General features: G+C 38.4%; 2 protein-coding genes across 5 annotated transcripts in view; both read right to left on the minus strand.

Annotated features, from left to right (window-relative positions):
- The window catches only part of si:dkey-283b1.7 (von Willebrand factor C domain-containing protein 2-like), a 71,477-nt gene extending 69,679 nt beyond the window's left edge, over positions 1 to 1,798 (minus strand). The window contains exon 1 of the mRNA XM_059347778.1: positions 1,370 to 1,798. Within this exon, the coding sequence (XP_059203761.1) occupies positions 1,370 to 1,798 (429 nt within the window). The remainder of the gene's footprint in view (positions 1 to 1,369) is intronic.
- A 3,721-nt stretch (positions 1,799 to 5,519) lies between these two features.
- Positions 5,520 to 18,495, minus strand: LOC131983347 (SWI/SNF-related matrix-associated actin-dependent regulator of chromatin subfamily E member 1-like). Of its 4 annotated transcripts, none has more exons than XM_059348065.1 (11): positions 18,419 to 18,495; positions 17,730 to 17,787; positions 16,604 to 16,647; positions 14,998 to 15,096; positions 12,985 to 13,077; positions 10,547 to 10,678; positions 9,160 to 9,331; positions 8,722 to 8,894; positions 8,437 to 8,538; positions 7,916 to 8,204; positions 5,520 to 7,697 (listed from the first exon to the last, which is right to left on the minus strand). In XM_059348065.1, exons 2-11 carry the CDS (start codon positions 17,734 to 17,736, stop codon positions 7,339 to 7,341), a joined length of 1,470 nt encoding a protein of 489 aa, XP_059204048.1. In that variant the 5' UTR covers positions 17,737 to 17,787; positions 18,419 to 18,495; the 3' UTR covers positions 5,520 to 7,338. The 4 variants fall into 4 exon arrangements, with proteins under 4 accessions (XP_059204048.1, XP_059204051.1, XP_059204050.1 ...); XM_059348068.1 differs by having other exon boundaries at positions 12,997 to 13,077; positions 18,419 to 18,494; XM_059348067.1 differs by lacking the exon at positions 18,419 to 18,495 and adding an exon at positions 18,262 to 18,278.
- Positions 18,496 to 22,140: the final 3,645 nt, after the last annotated feature.

Consider the following 22,140-nt stretch of genomic DNA (forward strand, 5'->3'; position numbering starts at 1 on the left):
AGCTAATATGTTAGTGTTAATGCACTGGGTGGATGCACTTTGTCTAATACACTATAAGTTATAAAAAATGCATTCAATACCTGTACTCCCACTGCTCCATCCCCACTGAGCACATGGCTGCATGGAAGCTAACGTGGTGATGCAACAGCACAAATATTTTTTGTTTTTATAATTAAATGCGAAGCAGCAAGTAGAACTTGTTTGTTACTCGCTCACATTCACTTTTAGCAGACTGAATATTCTGTCATTGTCAGATCAGTTGTATACATCAGTTATGTGTACAGCAGTTTGTTATTGCAGATCAGTGGTGGGAAAAGTATTAAGATCCTTTACAAGTAAAATTACTAATACCACGCTGTGAAATGACTCCACTACAAGTAAAAGTCCTGCATTCAAAACTTACTGAAGTTATCAGCATCAAACTGTACTTAAAGTATCAAAAGTGAAAGTACTCGTTATGCAGAATGAACCCGCTCAGATTGTTTTATATATTCTATATATATTATTGGATTATTATTTTTGATGTATTTATGTAAACAGTGTTTGCATTTTCTCAAGCTAGGGCTCATTTTAACTACTTAATATACTGTTATGAGGTTTAATTAAAAAAAAATGTCTAATCACTTTAAATTGATCATGTTTTTATGTTAAATCTCCACCCGATAAGTAACTAAAGCTGTCAGCTAAATGTAGTGGAGTAAAAAGTACAATATTTGCCTCAAAATGTAGTGAAGTAGAAGTATACAGTTACATAAAATGGAAATACTCATGTAAAGTACAAGTACCTCACCTGGACCAGACACCCTTGAGTGTACATGTCAATAATATTTTTTGAGGTACTTTAGTTGACTTTTTATGAGCATTATGCTACTTTGCACATCTACCACATATCTCACAGCTTTTTTGACATCAAGATTTTATACATGAAATATACGATCAGTTTTATCAAATAGCAATTGTATAGGTATAGGTAGGTGTTATAGGTAAAATAGCCTACAGTTAAAATTAAGCCTGACAAAAAATAGATAATGTTTAGGTGGTAATAAATGAGAATAAAATTCCCAATAATAAAAACATAATAAATGTAAAACTTTTAATGGACCCATTTTACATAATGAGTGCCTTTACTATTTATAGGCTAGTTTAATTACAATCTATTTACTGATATTGTCATGCAGATTAAAATAAGTAAAGAAAAATTTAATTAAAGTACATAGATTAGATCGGCTTAGTATACATGTAAAATATAATAACTAATATTCTGATACTTTATTATGGATATGTGATGTGCAGGCTATTGGAGCTGCGTGAACTTGTGATGGGACAGAGGAGGAGGAGAGGGGGGGGTAGAAGTTTGGATCTTTCTCACCCTGAACTCCTCTAGGAGCCGGTACGTTTTGCCCCCGTAGACACAGACCCTGGCCATAGCCTCGCACACCGGACAGCACGCCTTATACCTGATCCGCGTGCACCGGGGGTGGATGCGGGGACACCTGGGTCGGACGCACACGGGACCGTCCACGGTGCACGTGCACGGACACGCAGTGGGGCTCGGGTAATAAACCTCTCCGATTACATAAACGTAACCGTGGTCGTCGATGCACCACTTGCCCCGGTAGTCCCCGAACTCGTAGTCCAAGTCGGTTTTGGAGGAGGAGTACTCCGCCGCCGCCACCGCGATGCGCGTCAGACGGTGCGGCAGCAGCAACAGGATGAGCGCGGTGGAGAGGCAGCAGAGCGCGCGGTGCCGGTGGCTCATGGTGGACAGGTTACACGCAATGACACCGACACTAACCATCTGTGTGTCTGCTGCGCTCTGGAGAGCTTCTCCTCCCACCGTCAGGAGCGCCTGTGACGCCGATACATGTGCGTCAGTCCGGAGTGTCACTGAAATTCAACCCAGGAGTTCTTAATAAATATTAGAGAGCACAGTGCACCAATAAACATATAAGAAATGTTTATTATTATTATTATTATTAGTAGTAGTAGTATTGTTGTTGTTGTTGTTATTGTTATTATTATTATTATTATTATTATTATTATTATTTACAGCAAATAGAAAATTACGGGGGGGAAATTGGTGTGGAACTCCCATTTTTCTAAAAAAAAAAAAAAATAAATAATAATAATACAAAAAGAAACAACATGGCTTCTCTCTATAGGACTCTTTAGACTCGCAAACCAATCATTTAATCAAACTGGAAGCCAAGAATGTAATATTATACTATGAAAACAAAAAGTCAACCTATTTATTTTACTTGGAAAAGTTCACATCCATAAAGCCAAGTTCTCAAAGTTCCTCGTTTGAACCGTTTGTGATTGAATTTAGGAAGTATTTCAAATCCATACAAATTATAGATAATTAAAAAATGTGCTTATATGGTTGATGCGCGACATTCAATTTTAATGCCTGCCTGTTTGTGTGAAGTTGTTGTATTTTTTCTCTCCTTTTTTCTGTTATTTTTCTACATATGCAACATTATTCATAGTCTTGTACTATGGTGAAATGCACTTCTTTTTTTTTTTTTTAAGATTATTTTTTTGGCATTTTTACATGCTTTAATGAAAGTGAGAGACAGATAGAAAGGGGGTGACATGCGGTAAAGGGAGCTCAGGCCGGATTCGAACCCGGCTCCACCGCAGCGAGGACTGTAGCCTCTATACATGGGGCGCCTGTATAAACCACTACGCTACGGACCACCCCGAAATGCACTTCTAAACATAAGTCATGCCTGTTACATCATAATAATTTATGTATGATGCCTAAATGTTTTAATACTTGTATTCTTGCCTTTACTGTCCACATTGTAATGATTATTGTAACAAAAAAAACAACAACAGGAGTTCATTCTGACACACCGTGTCAACAGATCAGAAGCAAATAAAATAGTTAATTTAAAAGGGTTTTTTTAAATAAATAGATGATAAATTAGATGCTATAATAGAAAATAAGTTTTGTTTAATTAGTTTTGTTTAATTAAGTCACCAACTAACATAACATCATGCATTAAATAGTACATGAGACAGGAGGTTGGCTTTGCCTATATGGATGGACCATTTGTCATTCTGATTTTTTTTTTTGTCCCTCGTATGGCTTTCTATGTGCAATCACCCCTTTATCATCTCTCCATCATGATCATTTTTTCATGTTTTTTCACCATTTTACACATAGAGCCATTATAAAAAAAGGTTAACATTCACAGAATATCATGACGTCATCTATCATTGTAAAGCTTAGACATTTTCATGACACTTGACCTCTGACATCAGACGCTGTGATAGGGCAAATGTTAAATGCCTCAGCAAATTCTCTTATTATTAATGTGCCTATGGATAGTTTCATCATGAAGTGCACATCATGTAAAACAACAATAACAATATTTATTTAATATTTATTTAACAATATTTAATTTCAGAATAAACGTGCTTGTGTGCAGCTTGTTTCTTATTGATTGAGAATTTTGCATTGGATTCTGTTATTGGGACAGTTATTCAGCCTTCAAAGCAGCAGAAACGCTTAATAATACTCACAAAATATTTTTTTTTTTCACTCTTACCCCATTGTCACAACTGATGTCGGTTATCGTAATATTTCTGTCGTGTCAGTTTCTGTTACCATAGAACAAGAGTTACAGATATAACTAAAGTTCTATAAATCCTAAACGAAAACAATTAAAAAGGCATTACAAATCTTATCAATGAAGACAGGGTGTAGCCAAGTAGCTAACAAAAGCTTAGCTCAATTGCCAAAAAGCTGTGTAAAGTAACTTCAGTTGGTTTAATTCTCTCTGAGATATCTGAGATATGCCAATTCCTGTGTGAGCCATAGCCAGAATCCTATTTCTCCATGCCAGTCTCTTTACTTTCTGTCTCTGTCTGCTTGTGTCTGTGTGTACTCAGAGCAGTCACACACAGGAGCAGCAGACTGCTCCTCTATTTCTCCACAAGAGTCGGCCTAAAGCAGGGAGAGCAGCAGGGGAAAAAGCACTGCATGGGGTGCATGCTTATTTATTATCTATTCACTTATTTAGTAATTTATTAGTGCATTTTCTTTCCTGATTTTTTTGTGGCACACAGTCAAAATAAACTAGACGCCAAAACAATAGCAGTGGAGCTTCGAGCCGTGGAGTGCCTTGTGTGAACAGCACATCATTGAACACAGTGGGCAAAAGGCACGAGACCAATCATACACTTGTTACAGGGCCAGGTAGGATAAAAAAATAATGAGAGAAGGGGGAAAATATAATTATGCACTTCGAGAAAAAAGATAAAAATGATCAGAATAAAGTTTAAATACGACAAGAAAAAAGTTGAAATGTTGAGAATAAAACGAAAAATATCGATGTCGATTTTTGTCAAAAATGGTCAAATTTTTAAAAAATGCCTTAAAATTGGTCAATTATAGTCGGTTGATACAAATTAGAGCATAATATGGCCAGAAATGACAGAAAAACACCATATTATAGGATGTCCAAAAATGACCCCCTCAAAAATGAAGTCATAATATAATATGTGGATTTTTGTCAAAAAGTCAGATTTTCAAATGCCTAAAAACCTAGAAATGGCCCAATTATACTCTGTTGATAGATGTAATAGAATAGTTTACCCAAATATAGCAAAAAAAAAACACCATATTATGGGATTACCAAAAAAGACACCCTCAAAACAGAAGTCATACAAAAAAACTGGCGTTAATTCATATCGATTACTTTCGTCATTTTGTCTTTGAAGACGGAGATGTTTATGGTTGCAAGCAAGTAAACGGACCGTTGAAATAATCTCAAATATTACAACTCACAAATTTGCCTCACAGGTCTTTATAATACAGGTGCATCTCAATACATTAGAATATCATGGAAAAGTCCATTTCCAGTAGTTCAAGTCAAATAGCCCCAACCAAGTATTGAGTCATATAGATGGACAAACTTTTCAGAGGCCAACATTTCCATATTAAACATACTTTTTCAAATTGGCCTATTGTAATTTTAAAGTTTTTCTGAGACACTGAATTTTAGGTCTTCGTTAAATGTAAGCCATAATCATAATTAGAAGAAATAAAAAAATGAGACATGAAATGTTTCATGTCAATGGATCTATATAATGTGTTATTCCCACTTTTTTAAATTTAATGACTGAGAAACTTTCTATGATATTCTAATTCATTGAGATGCACCTGTATATAGTGTACAACACCACTCTGTCCTTTGACCATCTCTTCAGACTAAGCAGCAAAGTCTGGGAATGAAAAGTGAAGCCATTGGGGAAGTCTCAAAATCTACACTTCCAAAACTGGCCACTTGAGGCTGGTCCCAAAAGGCATCACTATCCATTGACTACCCATGTTATAATGTCAAACTGTACAGCAAAAATAAACATGAAAGTTCTCACTACTAACAAAAACTACAAATCTTATGCCAGAAATGGCCAATATAAGAAAAAAATATAACGTAAGAGGTCAGCAGACGAAGCAATAGTCAGTACTTACTGCTGGTGTAGCAGAAAAAGCAAACAGCCTCCGAAAGCATGAGAAATCATTTTTATTTGGATAGGTAAGTTCAGACAGTACAAAAGAAAGATGCAAAAAACAGGCATATTACTAAAAACAGTCCAATTCAAGTAAGAAACAGTCCTTTAAATGCACAAGTGAGGTTACATTTGGATGAGGGTAGCGTGTGCAATTCTCTGCTTGTGGTGTAAACAGGAATATGCGGTCTAAAGGAGGAAAATAGACTTTAAAAAATAGCCTCATCTTGCAAAGAAGCTCTTATAGATTAAATGCTAATTATGTGTCAGTTCTTTCTACATAAATGTGATGGAGGGGAACAAACAACTGTTTATACTTAATGCAAGTCATTTCATCATCCAGATTATTTTTCCATTAAAAACGCACCTTGGAGATGTGCCAATCATTTTATGTATCATTTTGTGTGGATAAAGTGTGTTTTGTCCTGCACAGAAAACGTCCCTCAACAGTTTTCCTCAACCTCAACTCTTTGACTATGCCTTCAGTAATTGTTCAGATGCTTGCAGGATTATGGTTAGTATTTAATGAAGCATGCAAATTGTGAGTGCGCCAATAATTAAAATATGCCTTTCCTTCATACGGACTTCAGACCTGGAAATAATCATATGGTGCATCATCCCCAGTCAAACTGAAACATGTTAGAAATGGCATCTGATTCCAGAGTATAGGAATAATACGAAACCTGGATTTAAGTATATTAATCTAAAATGTTTCACTAGATCTCTAAAAACACAAAAGTAGTAACAGTAGTAGTTCTGCAAATCACACAAACTGAACTACAAGATTCTGAGGTTTTAAAGTGGAAGGGGTGGGGGTTGGGTTAAGGTCCTTTCATGCATGGTTGCCCTTTTGTAAACAGAACATACGCTGAGCTTCAGACAATTCAGACTCTGGACATGAATCATGTAATGTACTACCCTTCACAGTTTACAACTGTGGCGTTTCTCTCTAAGAAAACAATGGGCTCATTTAAAGAGGTTTATAAATCAAGACTGCATGATGTAGAAATATGTGGCAAATCAAACATTTCAACCACATCCAAAGTCTACACAGAGGGAGTTACTGGAGGTTTACATCTGTATGTAAATTATACAGCCATCAACATGCCTGCTGCCAACACGCATCTTCAGAAATCACTTCCTCCGGGTCTCATTGAGAAGGAGGTATTGTTGATACTTTTCCCCACATTGCCAAGCAAAAATGCTAAGCATTCTGTCATTCCAGCTACTTAATTGTGACAATTTGCAAACAGGAAATGTATCTGAAGATTTGCGGGTGGATAATAAACTGATGTAGAGAGTATTAACAGTGATGTTAGGAGTTAGAAACCTGCATATGATATTCAACCAGCCAGTGGGGTTTACTGCGAACAATTTGCCATTTTACAGCCCTGGTGTCCTGTTTGAAGTATTTATGAGGTTAATTTATTTTTCTTAAATCCATCCATTCATCTATCCAACATGATTAAAAAGAGGAATAGTTTGGACCTTAATGGAATGCAAACTCTGCCTATTCTCTGTTGACATTTCAATTCATTCATGAATGAATTTGAAGGAAACAAAGTAAAATTTCTCCAACAGAGTCTTGCATGGCCACGCTACCTTAGCCTGGATGACGACAACCCTTCATCACTCTTGTGTGATGCTAACTGTTTATTGACCATACTATCAGACCCTCAACCACTCAGCACTGCTCATTCACAAGATCTGTTCTGACAGAGCACCCATGCATGTCTTACTTCTTCCACACCTGCTGCTCCATCGAAAAAGAGCTGCAGCCCTACAGTTACCACTGTGCATCTAAGAAACAGACTATTACATGTCATACTGTTGGCTGTTCTGGCTGGGGGATAGTAGAGGTGGTGGAGGAGGGGGTGGTTCTTCTAAGGCGGGGGGAGGAGGAGGTGCTGCAGCCGTGTTAGGGTTAGCTGCGCTGGAGTTGGCTTCTTGGGCTGCTGAGGGATCGGGGGCTGCTGCTCTGCTGTTGCTGTCTGAAGGAGGAGGGGGCATACTGTTGCTGCTGCTGCTGCCGTTACTGGGGGCGCTGCTGTTAGGAGTGCCGCTCTCCCTGGGGGTCTCGGGGGGAGGGGTTCCTTTGTCAGAGGAAGAAGAGGGGGGGTCGGATAGAGGTGCAGCAGGCTGTGGTTCTGAGGAGGGCTCTGTGGTTGCCTCGTCTGGGGAGAGAAACGCTTTTGATCAGAGATGTCAAACATGCGGCCCAATGGCCATGAACAGCCATCCAAAGGGTCCGATGCGCAGTCAAAGACGTAATAAAACACAGAATGCAATGATTTGCAAATCCTTTGACATGCATTCAATACAGTACAAAGACAATACTCAGTAATTTACTAAAAACAAATTAATTTAAATTAATTTTCAAAACCTTTGATACCTGTCTCCATTGGTGTGGGCTTGCCATCCTCCTTGGTCCCTGAGCTGGGGTTAGCTGTACTGCTAGCATTAGCACTGCTTTGCTCTGAGGCTTTGTTTCCAGCAGCCTCTTGTTGTTGTTGTTGCTGCTGTTGCTGCTGTTGCTGTTGTTGCGCCTGCAGAGCAGCTTTCTCTGCCTGCTCGGCTGTCTCGCGTTCCCTCTCCTCCGCCCGGCGCCTGGCTGCCTCTTCAGCTGCAGCCATCTCTGCGGCTAGCTTCTCCATGTCCACCTCAACCTTCTGACTGCACAGCTGGAGACAGGGAACACTGGTAAAACAATGGCCTGTACTGCACAAATTCTATTCTTGCCTTTCACACATAAGGATGTGAGAATTCAGTGCATACAATGAGTAAAAATCATCTTGCTGTTGTTTCAGGTTCTTTAGTTGGGGTAAATTAAACATTAATCTGTGGTTAAACGTTTTTCCAGATGGAATGAAACTTCTCACTTGGCCATCTCTAGGTAAGTAAGTGCTGCTGTACCCGCTTAAGTTCAGTGTTGAATGAGTCGGTGGTCTCCAGGAAGCGTCTCTTCTTGTCTTGGTGGCGATCCTCAATCTGCAAAAGTTCTGCCTCAAGCTTCCTCTGAAACACACAAAAGACACAGGTGAAATACCCCGAGAGTGTTTCCCTGAGGTACCTGACATGTACTCAACATTCTTTAACAACATGATGCCTTTTTAAAAGCAGGTAAAGCTTTCAAGCTTCTTTCAGCGCAGATATTCTCTAGTTCCCTAATGGCAGAAAACATGTCCATGTCCAACTTACCTGGTGCACCATAAGAGACTGGACCTGCCTCTTGAGAACCTGCATGCGGGCTGTGGTGACCACCGAGCGGACATCAGGCACCACGATCTCACTGAGGATGTCACTGATGAGCCGGTGGTTCCTCTGGAAGCGAGCGGCTGCTGTGTGCTTCACTGAAAAACCATCATCGTAGTCTGGACAGAGATAAAGAGGACACTTAGCTGACAATGCGCGATGTGATTTCTGCCCAGTGCTCTGAATGTCAAAGTGAAAAATGGTTTGAAAGTAATTAACGAGCGTTAATTACTTTCAAACCATTTTTTTTATGTTTAAAGAACTCTGCTTTTAGTGTCTTGCAAAACCACGTCATCATTATAAATGCACTGGCTTTTTAACATTTTTGATTTTGATTGATTGATCTTTATCACTGATTTTGAATCATCCATCTCTGAAACTTGCCATCAGGATCCTCAGCAGGCTGAATGCTCATGTAAGGCTCTCCTTTGTCCATCCGGCTTTGCCTCTGTCTGCTCTCCTCCTCCATGGCGGCCTCGGCTCGGTTCTTAGCGTTGACGTAGGCCAGGTAGGCTGGTGAGTTGTGGTAGGCCTTCAAGGAATCGTTGTACTCAATCTGAGATGGAGAGATAAAGCAAATAAAAACCTGCGTAATACACAATTACTTCCCAACTAGTCCTACGGATTATCTGCGTTTTCTGAGAAAATCTATTTTTTTGGAAATTGTATTATTAAGTGTTAAGTGGCGTAATAAAGAGACAGTCTACCACAAATCTTTTTTGAACATCGACCCCTCACCCCTAGACTTTCTTAGACTCTACTCTTGATGCTTGAATTTCAGGGCTCATCTTCATTAAAGATAACTTAATCTAACATTGGGCTACACGGTGGTGTAGTGGTTAGCGCTCTTGCCTCACAGCTAGAGGGTCGCCGGTTTGCCTCCCGCCTGCGGCTCTTCTGTGTGGAGTTTGCATGTTCTCCCTGTGTCAGCGTGGGTTCTCACCGGGTACTCCGGCTTCCTCCCACAGTCCAAAAACATGCACTTAGGTTTAATTGGTGACTCTAAATTGCCCGTAGGAGTGAATGAGAGTGTGATTGTCTGTCTCTATGTGTTAGCCCTGCGATAGTCTGGCGTCCTGTCCAGGGTGTACCCCACCTCTCGCCCAATGACAGCTGGGATAGGCTCCAGCCCCCCGCGACCCAATTGCGGATAAGCGGTTAATGGTAATGAATGAATGAATAATCTAACATTGAGAGGAACCCACTGCACATCATGTTGTTTGTCAGAAAACAAATATCTAAATCAATTTGCAACAATGGATTGAAAAAAATTATATGGTAATTTTGATTATTTTAAAATCCTCCATATTCTGGTTAGCGCTCATACATTTATCAATCGCTGTTAAATTGTTTGGCTCAAACTGTATTTGAAGATATGCACACTTGAACAGGCTTTTGAGCTGTCAACAAAATTATATTACTTTACTGTGATAGAACTGACATATGGGTTGAAAATGGCTCAACGTGCCATCAACTGCTTTAAATCTGCACTGAACTTCACAAGGCCAATGCTGACATACAGTCGACTCTGACTTATCCAAATCATGGAGTGAAAAAATATATATATATAAATCAGGGGTCAGTGAGCAACTCCCAACTAGCACATTAATAGGAGGAAAGATTCCACAACACTACTAGATTTTAAGCAATGTTAAACAAGAAGTTGCAGAGAACTGATGTCCGTTAAGTAATACAAACAGAATTGGGACCAATAAGCATACTAGCAAAGGTTAAACTCAATGGAAATAACAGGAGACCTCCAGCAGCTCACCTTCTCAGCTTCGTACTCGTTCAAGTAGTCCTGTTTCTCCTCATCAGTCAGGTCTCTCCACATCCCTCCGATAATCTTTCCAATCTCCCACAGCTTCAGGTCTGGGTTGGATGCCTTCACTTGGTCCCATACCTTGCATTTGCACACAAACAACACCAACACACATGCACCATCAGGAGCATCGCCCCACAAGCACACGCACAAGCACACACACAAGCACACACAGACAATAACATATGGTCACAACAGGGAAACTGCAGTGAATGGTAAGGTTAATATAAGACAGCAAAGGAAGTAAAGGAGGTAAAGTGCAAAGGAGAGAAACTAAGAATGCTTCAAAATTATGACTACTGGTCAGGATTATTAACTAGCATAAAAGGTAACATTTTGTTTAGCAAAAATCCTGGATGGAATGAAATCTGGGCTCGAAATACCACATGCACCTCATTCTTAGTGCATGTAATAATGTGCATGTAATTCTAATCTCTACATGCACCAGTGCACATAACTTGGTACAGAAAATGTATTGTACATACTGCCAACTGTCAGTCATTTACTGACATTTTTCATATGCTGAAAAACTAATTTATAACTTATTAAACTGCGGCACAACATAAGGACATCGACAGTGCACGGTCAAGACGGAGCAGCACCGTGTTAAAACTGTGGTCACGGCCGGCTGCAGCACAGAGGATAGGTTAGTTTGAAGTTGGACCCAGGTGCACCTTCTATCAGTTTTACTTGATGTTGCCATTTGGAGGACAGTTAGAGAAACTCCTAGCCCTAGGGGGCATTCACACCTGAGCGGTTTGGTCCGCTTGAAACAAACTCTGGTACATTTTGTTAGAAAGTCTGTTTAGCTTTTGCTGGTGTGAATGCTGAAGATAACTCGAAAAAAAGGGGAGGGGGGGTCTGGGTTTGCTTCCTAGTGCACTCGAGTTCGGTTCGCTGCAGGTGAGAACGCAGTCCAAAGGAAAGGAGCGAACCAAAACAACACATACTGGGTTGATTTTGGCAGAAATTTGAGAATCAACAGTAACAGGTCTGAAAAATGTCTTGTCTCTCAGACAGACATGGTCTTATGATGAAGTAAACGCCCTTATTGAAAAATGGTGGCTACACACAAAACACCAAAGTCTTATCATTTAGCGACAGAATGGTGGCTAATGGATTCAATCGTACATTGGATCAATGCTGCATAAAAAAAACTAAAAAAAAAACTGTCAACAATACATTAAAGTCCACAAGATGTTTCGAAAGAGAGTCAACTATTTCCCTCACATATTCTGTCCAATAGATGACGGACATTTGTTTAAAATGCGGAAGCAAACCAAACCAAATGAAAAACGCAACAATGTTGCAACTTCACCACTGAATCGCACCCAGTCCACCAGAATTTATACGTGTAAACGACCCTAGTGTGCAACTGGCCGGGGCTGACTTTGGTATAATTGTCCGATATTGTCAATTGAAATTGTGATCAATTGTTTTTCCTATGCTGATATTAAAGGGATATTAACTACGTTGCTATCAGAACTTAGGTGTGCAGCACATCTTCTTAGCCCGTTAATCAGCACAAGTGATGAGGGCATTTTAACAACATGAATAATGAAAAATGTATGTCAATTAACTGGGTGGAGTTAAAGCAGTGAGCAGACAGTAAACAGAAGCATTGGCGACGGGAAATGAGGTAATGCGCTGACAGCTGCATATTAGCATTTCAGTCAAGCAGAAAGCTGGACAGCAAGCCGATGTAATCAGTTTTAGTGATTACAAGAAGCACCGTCTTGCTGCAGCCGGCTTCTGAAGAATCTGCATACAAGTACAATGTAGCATGCCTTTCAGACTGGCTATCTGATCGTCTATCAGCGATCAGGATTAGCCACAATTTACAGATTTGAAATTGCAAACCATCACCCAACCCTACCGGATATGTCAATGCAACTTTCAACAGGCAAATGTGCCCACAGAGTTCATTAGAGGGTGGAGTTTGGAGTTAGAAAGAGCATTTGGTGCAATTTTAAGTTACATGCACCAGTGCATGCACACCAACAAAAGTACTTTGAGCCCTGGGAATGCAATGTCTTAAAGACAAAATAACCAGTTTTACGTCAATTGTTTAGAGTAGATTTTGTCTTTATGTAGGTTAAAAAGGCAGCTCTAAGACTAGTGAAGCAGCAAAGCGACAAGCATAAGAAGGAAAATGAAGGCAAGAGCAGGCTTGCAGAAGGAAAAAAGGAAATGTAATTTCTCTTTTTTGTTGACAAACACAGAAGGCTACTGTGAGCCAACAGGATAAAGTGGAGAGTCTCCACGAGGTGGTTGAGGTGGTGGTGAAGGCGTCATGGCTTGGCTGTTTCCCACCCTAAAACCCCTGCAACTTTTCAGGGGATGGGAGGACAAGCAGTAAAAGCAGACACCGTGGATGGGTGTCTTACCTTCCTGCTTACCTTCCGGCTGTACCGCATGTAAGGCATCAGTGGCTTGTCTGGAGGTTTGGGAGGCTTTGGGACGGTGATGCCTGAGGAGTTCTGTGGATGGAAGGCAGAGAGGGAGAGAGAAAAGGGGGGCAAAGAAGGACGGGGTGAAAGGGAAACAAGAATAGAACAATTGTTTAGAGAGGAGAGAAAAAACGCAAAGAATTCCATAAAACAGGAGCCGAGATCTGTGTAAACATGACAATACAAAACTCTTACATGGTCCTGAATCCTTTCCTACAGCTAGATAAAAACTTTTACAATGCACATCAATTGTTAGCAGCCGTCCATACTGTTCACTAAACCACTGCAAAATGGAAAACAGTGTTGGTGTCTATTTAGGGAGCTGGCTGACTGCCAGGCAGCAAGACAAAAAGCCATGTGAATTTTGTAGGTGACACACCATGGTTTTCTTAAGATGCAGTGGAAATGCAAACAGGAATGCACGAAAAGGAATTCTATATCTGATTTAGTTCCTTAAGACGAGGCAAATTATATCCATCAGATTGGCTGAGGCAGGCCAACCAAGACATGTATGGAAGTGTCCCATACAAAATGGATACATTCATTTTGTCATATTTTGATGCTTCTTCAAACGTACTTGCCATTCAAACTCTATATTAGCAACCCAAATTCCACAGAGCTGGGACTCTGATGCATTCTGTTTTTATTTACATTTGACACAATGTCAGAGCATATGACCTACTCCCTTGTAGTTTAATGTGATCACAAAAGGATTAACAAATATCACATTGATTTATTTATGTTTTAGACAACGTCCCAAAAGTCACCCCCATGAAACCTCACTGGCTACATGTTCAGATACATAATAAAAACTTTATCTCACCACTAAGAAACAGAAGAGGGTAGCCTTAAAGGGACGATTCACTCCGAAATCAAAGGTACATATATTTTTATACGTTGAGCCTTACACGTGAAGTGCAATATAGTTCTATTATATTCAAGAGAAGGCCTTTAGCATTACAGGTTAGAGCAAAGAAATATGTTTCTTTGATTTTGGAGAGAACAGTCCCTTTAAAAAGGCAACACACAACAGCTGTTTCTATTAAAAGCCCACACACCAGTGTTGCCAACTCTTTCCAATGAAAGTAATTAACATTTGCTCCAAAAGTCGCAAAAACTTGCCAGATTATGTTGATCATTCGCATATTGGAGCGGTAACCATGCATCAATTTAGTGGTTGTGTTGGCTGCTATTTAAATCTAAATCTCCATTGAAATGAAGCTAGCTGAACGTGTGGCTTTAACTAAGTGCTGAAAAAGGACTGGCTTCATTTGATAAAAGACATTTATTTTCCTAATTTTCAACAAGTGAAGTCCCACTCATGTCTGCAGCAAAGAAATAGCCACTAACAAACCTTTATAATATTGAATTTATTATAGATGGTTCAGATTAAAAATCCCCTTATTTCGTTATTTAAAATCTTTTATTATGAAGCAGCAAAATCCTGAAATGTTGCATGATTGCAATGCATGCAATGTTGCAGATTGGTGATTTAAGGATCTGCCTCAGTGCTGTGTGCATGCATGATAGGTAATGTTGTCAAGGAGGTCTAAGAAGAACTGTGTGCTACACAAAACGTGCAGCCAGTTTAATTTTTTTATCTCAATTCATTGTAACATTAGCAGGGTTCTTTCTGTCAACTCTCAGAATTGTCATTCTCCCTGATTTGGATCAATCTTCCCCAGAAGATTAGGATGGCCAAGTCTAAGTCTCTTCCTAAAACACGCTTTTATCATCGAGCCTTCCTGTGATCTTATCTTACATTTCAGCACCAACAGTTATATTGTTTTTATTTAAGTGTTGGCTGCTATTACTTTGTTTAACGTTGTAAAGCACTTAAACAGTGTTTTGCAAAGGTGCTATATAAATTGACTTTGCTTTAACAATATTATTTCCTGATTTTTTTTTTTTAAATTATCCTTTTTTTAAATCCCTCCATCAATTCATTACCCTGCTGGAACCTCCGGAGCTCCCTCCCAGCCGGAGGTTGTTGTAGGCCAGATGGCTGTAAGGGTTGTAGCCCACAAACCCTGGGGTGGAAGGCATTTGCTGATGAAAGACAAATGAGACAAAACACGAATGAGAAATGGCGTACAAACAAGAGGAGGAAGAGGGATAAACATAAATAAGTGAAAAAGGGGAAAAACATGAAAATATATGTATATTGTTTTGCTGCTGTGCTTTCCATGATGCAAGGCAAAAAATGCAACTGGTAGCCAAGCCATCATTCAGAATTAGTCCACAGTATATGTGAATTTGCATGGAAATCGGGACCTTGCAACAAGCTCAGATCACTCCCTATTGAAGTAGGGTTGTATGAGTTACTTATCTAGGAGCAACTCATAAGCACCTGCTTCATGCCGAATCAAGCCTTTATTTCCCCAACTTGGCGGCAAACAGAGTTGCATAGTGAAAGTGCGGCTTACAGGGAACCGTATTTGATGTGATTTTAATTTTAGTATTGTGAGTGAAACAGTGTCCTCCCTGGAACTGAAACATTTTTTATGTGGGCCTCTGTTTCATTTGCAGACAGGAATGCCTAGTTTGGACTTTGTAAACAGAAATGTAAATAGTTTATTTGTGTTGGCTACAGTGTTTTTTCCCCTCCAGATCGCAAAGGCCTAAAGGAACACATTTCAAAAGCCAAAAGTCTTTTAAAATTACTGTTCTAAAAAAATAACAGATTCAAGCTATGTTTTTATATTCATGGTCATATCACTATTCATACTTTCATGTGACATTGCTGCAGCATACATATTCTCATTGAACAGGTTGACCTGAAAAAAAGATGTATACAACATGATTCTGCAACATAGGGCTAAGGTTAATAATGTATAAAAATATCAAACAAACCAAAAAAAGCAAAAAATGGACAGACCTCAGGCAGTTAAGTTGTAGTACACTGTATCAAGAATATTGAGATTGAGATATTGAATGTTGAGAGTGAAAACATTCTGAACATAGCATTAACTTAAATTGTTTTGATTATTTTAGGTGGGCCTTTTTATTCTCTGTGTCATTAGCTCCACAAGCTTCTATAAACTGGACCAGGCCAATCGCCATCTACTGTTGTTAATACACCGACGAGGGATAAGTATCTCATATAATTCCACTTCAAAAAAATCCAAACTATCCCTTTAAACACATGATGCATTGAATTAACCATGTGACTGGAACACTGCTTTTAACTTTAAACAGTGCTTCAAAGCATAAAAACAAGCGTTTTTACTCTATAACAGTACAAATTACTAAAACTATGACATTTGATGCCAGAAAGGTTTAAGATCTTAAATCAGATTTCAATTCCTAAATGCTCGTGACCTTGAATAAGTGGTGGTATGACAGGAAAAAGCAGGAGTGAGAGCGGTGATGAGAGCTTTGTGGCAACATCTTTGTGTTCAAATGAAAGCAATATAAAAAAATGTGAAAAGGAGAGGAAGTGAGACAGCAAGAAAGAAAAGATGGAAGGGAACCAAAAAGAGTGTACGGAGCTAAAATGGCCCTTTGGCCACCAAATATTAAATGCTAACATTGGAACTGAGAGTTCGACACTTACTGTTGTGGGGGCAGGGGGAGGGGGAGGGGCATAGGATGGTCGTTCTGTGTTAGAAAGAAAAAAATGTCAGTGCACATTTTCAGACTATGTATGTATATGTATGTGTATATATTTTATACACACACACACACACACACACACACACACACACACTTTCATTATAGTCAAATAACCTTCACCCCAACCTCATTTTATTTTTTTCATTTTTGCATACTCACAAATAAGGAAATATGCATGCCACAAAAATATTTTTGATTTATAAATCTGTGTGCAAGCCTGTCTGTGCAAAATTTCCTTTTACAAAATACCAAATCAACTTGATATTGTCTGAACATGGATCCGTCTCATCAACATTCAGATAGACATGATAAAACAATATACAAAATAGTTTTTTTATATTGTTTTGAATATGTATATTGCCATTTTGCTAGACTGGTTGCTTCACAACGTGCTAAAATAATTTTGACAATCAGTAGCCAAGATTCCATTCAAATGTATTCTAAAAAATTCTTCTAAAGATAAAGCACTAAAGTAAACAGGATTCATATTGATTGTCATATATTAATAGAATTCCTGTTACAATTCTGTATGGCATCATTTTAGTTTGCATAACCATGAATAGCATCATATCAAATCAAAAATCAGATCAAAATTACTTTATTCATCCCTGAGGGGAAGTTCAGTTTTTTTTATATGTCATTGTGCTTAGCATTTTTTTTGTATTTTTTTTTTTTTTTGTACATTGAGCATAGTATCCATTTTATACTAGAGGCCTACACCTAGGGTAGTGTGGAATGATAAAAAAAAAAAAATCACATAAAACGTGTTCAATATTTACTGATATATTACCACACCTATAAAGTGAACCTTTGTTAGTACTCGGGAGCGGCCGATATTGGCTTGAAAATGAACTATCGGACATTGGCCAACACGCCGATATAATAAATGATGTTCCCAGTGAACACAGGATATGTTTACTTATTATGTCGATTGGGAAATTGGCCAAATTTGCCCTGATTGTGGGTATTAGTTGTGCAGGAAAAAAATAAAGGTATCGGTAATCGGCAAAAAATCCAATATCCTGCATCCCTAGATTGTACCATCAATAACATGTATGTTTACTTACTTGACATCGTGATTGGAGACTGGGCTAAGTAGAGAAGGAGATTTCTATATTGGTGAACCTGGATAGGAAAACACAAGGACAACCAGCCACAAATTAGATGAAGTACAACCACTCCGCTAATGTAATTTCGGTTGATACACAAAGAAGCAAAAAAGCCACTGAGAAGTGGCTTAAAATGACCGACTAACGAGAATCATGTCGAATGATAACAATGGCTGACGGGAATTATAAAGCTCCCAGCCTACCCATAGACATATATATGTCTATGAGCTTACCAGCCATGGCCTTCTAGCAAAGAACGTGCTAACACAAAGAGACAAACTGCCCCATGATAACGTCGCGAATAATCTCAAAATCAATTGGTTTCCAAAACAATTTAGCACCCCCTCTAATGAAATGATAATAAATGACAATAAAAGACAACAAAAGACACATTGACGCGTTAATGCACACACTACAGCATTGTGCTAAGGTTAACATGTATGAGCTAACGATAAGCTAACGAACAATACGAGCTAACACGCTAACTTACACGGGGCTAAAGCTGCTACATTCAAAAGTAATCTAGCTCATGGTAAAAAAAAAAAAAGGCAAATATTACGTATAACCCGCTTTTACACCAAAGTTACCACCTAACAAAAATGTGACATATTAATTAATTATGTTGGAAACAACATAAACACACTCACTCAGTCTTTTGTTCCCTCCTGTTGGGCCGCTTGTTCCGCTTTTCACCTTCCACTCAAACCGGAAGCGTTCGTTTTTTCTGGGTGGCGAAAAGGATGTTTTCAAAATAAAAGCGTAGTTAGAATACATATACAGTCTATGGTTAAAATACAATACAAAAGAAACGTTTTATTTGTCATTGAACAGATTAATACGGCGAAATCTAAAAGAGCAGCTCTCGTTTTAGTGCAACAGAATACAATAATTTAAACATAGTATTAGGACCACATTTAGAAAAAAAAAATCTAGTCGTACATATTAATTTATTAAATATTTTCGACTTTATTCTCGTAATTAATTAAACATTTTCGACTTTATTTTCGTAATCAAATCAGTATTTTTGACTTTATTCTTGCAGTTTATTCAATATGTACGGCTTAAATTTTTTTGTCTAAATGTGTAGTAGAAAATCTATAAAAAAGCACAAGAAGAAGAAGAAGGGGGAGCAGCAGGTGGATATTTACAGGGACAGAATGGGAGTATTTCAGTAGCTGTCCAAACCCCAGGATTCAAATGTAACTGCAAACACCACAAATTTCCCATATCCCAGTATTTTATAATCTGCCAGATATACAATACAAAATATGCATATAAGCAAGTTTTTATTAAAAGTCTGCTTACTAATTTTCATTCCACGCAGTTTCCTCTAGAGATGGGGGAAAAAAATTGATAAATAGTATTGCGATATATTGCGTGTTGATATTATATCGATTAGTATCGATATTTAGCCTGGTGGGCCGCCAGTATTTTCACCTTTTTTTTTTAGGATTCTAGAGGATATCATGTCAAAATAACGCTGCAAAGTTAGGCTTTTGATATATATGATATCAGCTAAGTTCAGTTTGACTGAATACTTTGTTGGTCAGTGTGTGGGTTTGACTCTCATTGTGGAGAAATAAAAAGGCTGATGTGAGATGAATAGACTGAGAATTTTCTCTTATTTGACAAAACAATTCTTGGTGGAATTTAATTTTGCGGACACAAAATGGAGCAAAGGCTGTAATCATCGTGGTACTGCAGCTTGGAGGGAGACCGGGTGCCATATAATGGTGAGATTTACACCTGATCAGAAGTGTTTTCAGTTAGTTCCTGCCTCAGATGAACCATGTCAACAGAGCAGTAACATAATGTAGAACAGACAATACATTTCTTATCGAAATATTATGTATTTGTTCTCATTATATTATAATTTTTTTTCTCATAATAATGCACCCTTTTCTTGTAATTTATTTTCGTCTTTTTATGTTATGACTATATTTTCAATAAGTTACAACTTTATTGTTATGTTATTCTCAAAATCTGAGATATATGAGACATCAAAGATATGCTGGATGTTTTTTCTAAGTGTGTAAAGTTTTGAACATGAGCAGAAATTGTGCATTTGCTCTCTGTGTAGTATGTCTGTGTTGTGTGCACGTTTGGGTACACCCACCAACTCACACATGCACACAACGCAAACGCACACACACACACACACACACACACACACACTGTCAGTCATACCTGGCAGTATAACATGGATTGATGCCATAATCTGTGGATGCCACATTTCTCTGGGCACTGTTACATTTCATAACTCTGAAAGTTTCACACCTTGCTTTCACTGTCTGCTTTGTGTTCCCACACTGCTTCACTGGTGTTTAGTAGCTGCTTTTCTGTCAGGTAAGAGAGTGCTTTTCATATGCTGCATACTTCCATCTCCCTGTTTCAGAACACAGGAGTAGCTGAGTATTTTTGCAGTGCTCCTAAAAACAATGAAAGCATAATTTTTGCATCTACAAAATCACTAGGACACAGATAGAAGGGCATATTCTGTTTGATTGACAGCTGGTACTTGCAGAACAGTGGAAAGAACGCTTCAAAAATTAAACTCAACCTGTTTCAGAGGTGAAAAAAAAAACATCGGGAGAACTCAGTGTTGTTTAAAAAAAAGTGGGATGGCTGTCTGTTTCGGTAAGTAGCACATTTAAAAAGAGCTTTATCTCTCTTAGATCTTTCTTTTTCTTTCCTACTTACCCCAGTTTCATTTAGAGAGTAAAGCTTTTAATTACTGCACTGCAGGAGGTCAGTTTTGTCATTAAATTTGTGCCTTTGCCTGCTTGTCTTATACAAATATGTTTCCTTTAGCTTTAAAATGTCATTACAATCAATAACTTTTAAGTGCTGGAAGTCATAAATAGACACTCTGCGGCATGTCTGAATGTTGTTGATGTATGGCTTGGACAACGAACAGACGAATATTCAACAATTTGTTTGAAGGAGCCTAAGTAGACTGCCAACCCTGCAGTCAAATCCTGATCTGTAAGATGTGGTTATGAAACAATGGATCTTTCTGTCTGATTTTACAAAATCAAAGAAAACATTTAATTCAATTGGGTCTGAAAGTTTTATTTACAACCACAAAAGCACTGAAAAAGGCTAAGGCCTGTTCTTCCACTCTTTCAACAATAAACAACAATGTTTGGGCTGATTTTTTTTCTTCATTTTTCTATTTTGCTAATTTAACTGCCTTTGAAGTATGACCACAATAGCTGTGAGTGAGAGTGAAGCAATGGCAGAAGTGCCTTAAACTAGGGGTGGGCGATATGGGCAAAAAAATCTTGATTTTTTTTTTTTTTTTTAATTTTCCAAATATGATAATCTAATGATAAAATAGCTGTTAAAATTCTTCTTGCTTACCAGGACATCTATGGATGGACACAATGTTTCAGGACAACAGCTCTTGTTTATTTTCTTTAAACTTATGCATTCAAGAGACTCCCAGTTAAACTTCAATAGAGACATTAAATGGGTAAACATTCAGGTTCTCTCTCCAGAGTTATTATAAATACTCAATATTTATTGCCCACTTCTACCTTAAACATGCGTTCCTTCTTATGACCAGCAGGGGGCACCACCCCCTGTTGCAAGAAAAAAAAGTTACCCTCGTAACAACTTCACTTCTGGCATTTACATATACTTAATTACTGTTTAAAATGTATTTTATAGCGTCTTACCAGGAAGGATTTTTGCCCTTAACCTAGTGGTTTTGTAGCCTCAATTCACAGAAACTGCAGCCTTTTTTACAACCGCGAACAATACGTGTATGTATAATGACATAAGTGCTATTTTTAGGACGCTGTGAGCTCATTTTGACAAACACTCATATGTGTTGTTATGGGTGGTATTGACAAACGGTCATTTTTGTCGTTTAGGTTGGAGATCTTGTTGTTCCAATGAATAAAAGGTATTGTCAGTTCACAATACCTGTTTTTAAAAATATAAATATATATATTTTGCTGGAGCTACACATGGTGTAGTGGTTAGCACTCTTACATCACAGCAAAAGGGTCGAGAAAGCTGGCTGAAATTGTTAATTGTCATTATTTTAGAGCCATTGTGGGTAAATATCCAGAGAACACTGCAAATATATTTAGTAGTTCAGTGAGAACAACCTACAAATAAAATATGCAACTGTATTCATACTGAGATTTTCAGCATCACTACCCCTCTGGTTACTAGAGGTGGGGGGAAAAATCAATACAACATAGTATCATGATATTTTGCATGGCAATATTATATCGAGTCATGGCCGCCGAGTATCGATATTTAGAGTCGGTGGGCCGCCAGTATTTTCGACAGTTTCTTTTTCTTTTCCGGAGACAGTAGTGGGATCACTTTTAGGAATATACTGGAGATACTGGTA

This window comes from Centropristis striata, chromosome 13 (assembly GCF_030273125.1).
Source record: "Centropristis striata isolate RG_2023a ecotype Rhode Island chromosome 13, C.striata_1.0, whole genome shotgun sequence".
NCBI lineage: Eukaryota > Metazoa > Chordata > Actinopteri > Perciformes > Serranidae > Centropristis > Centropristis striata.

Excerpts from the sequence above, each read along its gene's own strand:
- LOC131983347 (XM_059348065.1), bottom strand. Across the intron at positions 9,332-10,546 it reads ACGAGTACGAAGCTGAGAAG|ATTGAGTACAACGATTCCTT; the intron begins GTGAGCTGCTGG and ends TCTCCATCTCAG. Across the intron at positions 7,698-7,915 it reads GCCCACACCAATGGAGACAG|ACGAGGCAACCACAGAGCCC; the intron begins GTATCAAAGGTT and ends TTCTCTCCCCAG.